The sequence below is a fragment of the Mus caroli genome, unplaced genomic scaffold, assembly GCF_978045245.1.
Source record: "Mus caroli unplaced genomic scaffold, Mus_caroli_1 scaffold_17, whole genome shotgun sequence".
Classification (NCBI taxonomy): Eukaryota; Metazoa; Chordata; class Mammalia; order Rodentia; family Muridae; genus Mus; species Mus caroli.
In genome coordinates, this window is record NW_028227272.1 from 14,832,812 (window position 1) to 14,837,107 (window position 4,296).

Below are 4,296 nucleotides of genomic sequence, written 5' to 3' on the forward strand. Positions count from 1 at the left end.
TGGTATGAGGGTCCTAGAAAGAGAGATTAAGTCTGTAAAAACAAAGTTGAGACCAGGGTGTCTGTATGATTGGGTGTGGGACCAGCATGTCTGTATGGTTGGGTGTGGGACCAGGGTGTCTGTATTTTGGACGTGGTTCCTGGCTCCTCTGTTCTCAACCACATTTCTTTTCTGAGAATCATCAGGACCAGAAATCTCTAATTCTGTCAGCAGTGAGAGGGAACCACAGGAGGAGGAGGAGGTCTGGTTGTAGTGTTGACATTCACAAGCAGGACCATCTCCAGCTCTGATCCTGAAGTTCTTTGTGGGAGCCAGGCAGTACTAGTACTTTTTACAAACACAAGCCAAACATATGGATGGACTAGTGGTACAGAGATGAGTGAATGACTGACCATAGTTTTTTTCTCATGCTGGAACTGAGTATCCATGGTTCATTCTATGCCTCAAAGCATGTGTGAGAAGGTAGGAGCAACAGGTCATAAGCATGGTTACAACCATGACTGGACAAGGCTATTCAAAGTGCCCTGTGTCTGCAGAGGTCTTCCTACTCTTCTTTGGTGTTGATGATGTTGGTCTGTGAAAATGCAGGTAGAATAGATTCCAGCCTTGGCCCAGACACAGGTTCATTTATTCAGGTGGACCCCATCATGTGTGACTGGCAGACAAGATGACTCAGTGTTAGCTGGTACATAAGGAGTCACATAGGCAACAGAAGGGTTCAAGGGTAGGGAAACTCCAGCTTTTTGTAGGAGAATGAGCATGTGGGAGAGGCTCTTGGGGACACTCTGGAGTCACTTTGGCTATTGTTTGAATATGTGTGTCTCCTAACATTCACAGGCTGAAATAGTAACCCTCAGGGTGATGGGGAGAGGGCAGGGCCTTTGAGGATTGTAAGTTTTTATAAGAGGGCTCCACAGAGCTCCATTTCCCTTGTCATGTGAGGTCAGAAACAGGTGCAGCCTCTGGAAGCCAGAAAGCAAGGCTTCAGCAGGAGCTGAAGATGATCTGAAGACAAAGGAGAGGATGATCTAGAACCCTGAACTTGGACTTTGCAACTTTGAGATGTGTAAAAGATGAGCTTCTGTTGTTTATTTGATACCTGATGGATAACATCTTATTACTGTAGCAACACAGAGTAGGATATTTCTGTATCCATTTCCTAAGGCTGCAGGGGATAAGGTTCTGCATGCTAAATGACTTAAACAACAGAAATTAACTCTCTTCTATCTCTGAAGGTGGGAAGTCTAAAGTCAGGGTGTCAGCAGGTTCTTCCTAAGCTTTCCAGAGAAAGGATCTGACACAGGATGTCTCAGCACAGAGTTGGAGACCTTCTCCTGACCTCCCTCAGCCACAGCATCTTTGCAACTTTTCTGTTTTCAGGTCCCGCCCCCATCTCATTTAAGCTTAATTATTTCTAATAGCTCCTAAATGCATATATAGGTCCACTGGAGAAAATGGCTTCACTGTAAGATGGAGATACAGTTTAGTTTGTAGTAGACACATGTGCAGTGAGCTGAGTGTGGGGAGGCAGGAAGCTAGGCCCCCTGCTATTTTCTCTTTTTTAAGCCACTTTGTTCTTGGTGGGGAAGATTCACGTTGAAGGCTCTTCTGGAGCTTAGAAGGAATCAGAGCATTCTCCTTTTTCTGAGACCCCAAATTTCCTGCTGTATGAAGACATGGTTTTTTTTTTCATTCCATTCACCACGCATTTAAACGTGAACTACAGATCTGCTTCTGTGGGGCTCAGCCTCTCAGGGGGAGTTGAGGTCACTCTCCCTCAGGGAGGATGAGCCCACAGTCCTGGGTTCTGGCCCATGACTTTCCAACAGGTGCTTCCTCCCAGAATGCTTCCCTGGGTCAAACCCAGAGCCACAAAGGCTTCCATTAGACCATTCTGGTAAGTGACAGAGTTACAGAGCCCAGAAAGTCTGGGAGGGTGGTGAGCAGGAACCAGGGGTGCAGTGACCCTCTCCCCAAAGCAGGAAGGAGAGTGCTTCCCAGCTGGTCAGCGCCCAGGAGCAGTGGCTGTAGGGGTCAGGGTGCTGCAGATCTGGAGCCATGGCCTGGACGTCTGTCCTGCTCATGCTGCTGGCCCATCTCACAGGTAAGGGAACTCTTGGGGCCCAGGGCTTCCTTGCTCCTCCTGTGGCCTTGCTCTGCCCCAGTGATGGACATGCTTCTATCTTCTCAGGTTGTGGCCCTCAGCCCATGGTGCATCAGCCACCATCAGCATCTTCTTCCCTTGGAGCCACCATCCGCCTCTCCTGTACCCTGAGCAACAACCATAACATTGGCATTTACAGCGTTTACTGGTACCAGCAGAGGCTGGGCCACCCTCCCAGGTTCCTGCTGAGATACTTCTCACACTCAGACAAGCACCAGGGTCCCAATATCCCACCTCGCTTCTCCGGGTCCAAAGATACAGCCAGGAACCTTGGGTATCTGAGCATCTCTGAACTGCAGCCTGAGGACGAGGCTGTGTATTACTGCGCCGTGGGGCTCCGGAGCCATGAAAAGAAGAGGATGGAGAGGGAGTGGGAAGGAGAAAAGTAGTATACAGATTTGGGATCTTAGGCTCTGGAGACATTCAGACCCTGAACTGAAGACGGAGTTTGCTTTGCTCAGCTAGTCTGGTATGGGAAGGAGGGGTAGAACGTGGGGCTTTGCAGAGCCTAGAAGATGGAGTTGTGCAGTTTTTCCTTGTTCTGTGGTGTTGCTATGAGCCCCCATCGGAGGCTGGATTGTAGAATTAAAGCTGTTTTTACTGAGTTTGGTCTGGCTGGTTTGTGATCTCAGAACAAGTTTAAGAGCTGGCTAGGTCAAAGGTCATGCTCAGTTTGGCCAGGTACCCACCTCTGAGGCAGAACATTTGTCAGAACCCTATTGTTATGATCACAGGGCAAATGGATGATAAAAGCATCTTGGAGGGGGACCTTCTTGCAAAGGACAGGGTCTCCTGTGTCATCTCCACAGTTACCAGGCAAAGGAGCCCAGCAAATGCCATCCCTGGGCCTCTACTTTGGGGGAGAGCAGGTGCCAAGTGACAGGTGTGGAGCAGGTTCCCCTCATTGTTACTAGTGATGGTTTGGGATGGACAGACCTTTGTCATGTGCATTGTAGGTGTGGCCTCTGCTCCCTGTTGTAGTATATAGCACATGCTCTCCAATGTGAGCCATCCCCAGATGGCTCCAGATAGCCATGAAGGCCCCAGGGTTATCAAGATGCATGTACCTTCTCTGCAGAGGAATGATGGGCTAGCCAGAATTTCCCCAAAGGCCGGATGTTACCAGCCTTGGCTTTGTGGACCATCCTGACTGTGTTGAAATATCCAGTTCTATCTTTAGAGCAAAGAGGCAGCCATAGATGATGCTTTAAGCTAACTTAAAGAGAGAGGCTGGAGCCGGGCTTGATGGCGCACACCTTTAATCCTAGCACTCGGGAGGCAGAGGCAGGCAGATTTCTGAGTTCGAGGCCAGCCTGGTCTACAAAGTGAGTTCCAGGATAGCCAGGGCTATACAGAGAAACCCTGTCTCTCAAAAAACAAACAAACAAACAAACAAAAGAGAGAGAGAGAGAAAGAGAGAGAGAGAGAGACCGGGCAGGGCAGAATGTGGTCCTTATCACAGAAGGCCAACCTTGCTTGGGAGGTGTGGGTTAGAATGGTGTCCCATGTCCAGTCTGCCACAGGGCTAGGGGGGAAGGGAATTCAGAGAGAGGGCAAGAGGGCAAGAGATGGAGGCAAGAGTAAGAGAGTAAGGGGACAAGCATCCCCTTTAATAGTGGGCCAGGCCTACCTGGCTGTTGCCAGGAACTGTGGGGAGGAGCATACCTGGCTGTTACCAGGTAACTGTGGGGGTGGAGAATACCAGGGACTTGGGGCATTGCCCTATATGACTGATGGCCACAGAATGGAGCTCAGGCCTTGTGTCAGGAGCCTGGTGTCTGGGGGCATGGCAAATGGCCTTCTGTCCCTTGCAGGAACCTGCTGGGTCTCCGGGGTTTAAACCTAGATTGACCAGAAAGCAGGCTGCCTTTCACAGTCCCACAGGGAAGAGTACACAGCTCCTGCCTGGGTTCCAGAGACGCTTGGGGGTCTCATCAAGGGCCTTTACAGCTTTTCTTTCTTTCTTTCTTTCTTTCTTTCTTTCTTTCTTTCTTTCTTTCTTTTCTTCTTTCTTTCTTCCTTTCTTCCTTTCTTCCTTCCTTTCTCTCTTTCTCTCTTTTTCTTTCTTTCTTAAAAATTTTATTTATTTATTTTATATATATGAGTACACTGTATCTGTCTTCAGACACACA

At 49.0% G+C, this 4,296-nt stretch overlaps 1 protein-coding gene across 1 annotated transcript; it reads left to right on the forward strand.

Annotated features, from left to right (window-relative positions):
* The first annotated feature begins 2,058 nt into the window (after window positions 1–2,058).
* On the forward strand, window positions 2,059–2,610 carry LOC110312095 (immunoglobulin omega chain). The gene is made up of 2 exons (XM_021185645.2): window positions 2,059–2,104; window positions 2,192–2,610. The coding sequence occupies exons 1-2, from the start codon at window positions 2,059–2,061 to the stop codon at window positions 2,551–2,553; spliced, it is 408 nt and encodes a 135-aa protein (XP_021041304.1). The 3' UTR covers window positions 2,554–2,610.
* The last annotated feature ends 1,686 nt before the right edge of the window (window positions 2,611–4,296 follow it).

What these genes read in the sequence shown, in the direction of transcription:
- LOC110312095 (XM_021185645.2), top strand. Translation starts at nt 2,059, where the DNA reads ATGGCCTGGACGTCTGTCCTGCTCATGCTGCTGGCCCATCTCACAG. An exon ending in GCTGCTGGCCCATCTCACAG is followed by an intron (nt 2,105 to 2,191) that starts GTAAGGGAACTC and finishes CTATCTTCTCAG; the next exon opens with GTTGTGGCCCTCAGCCCATG.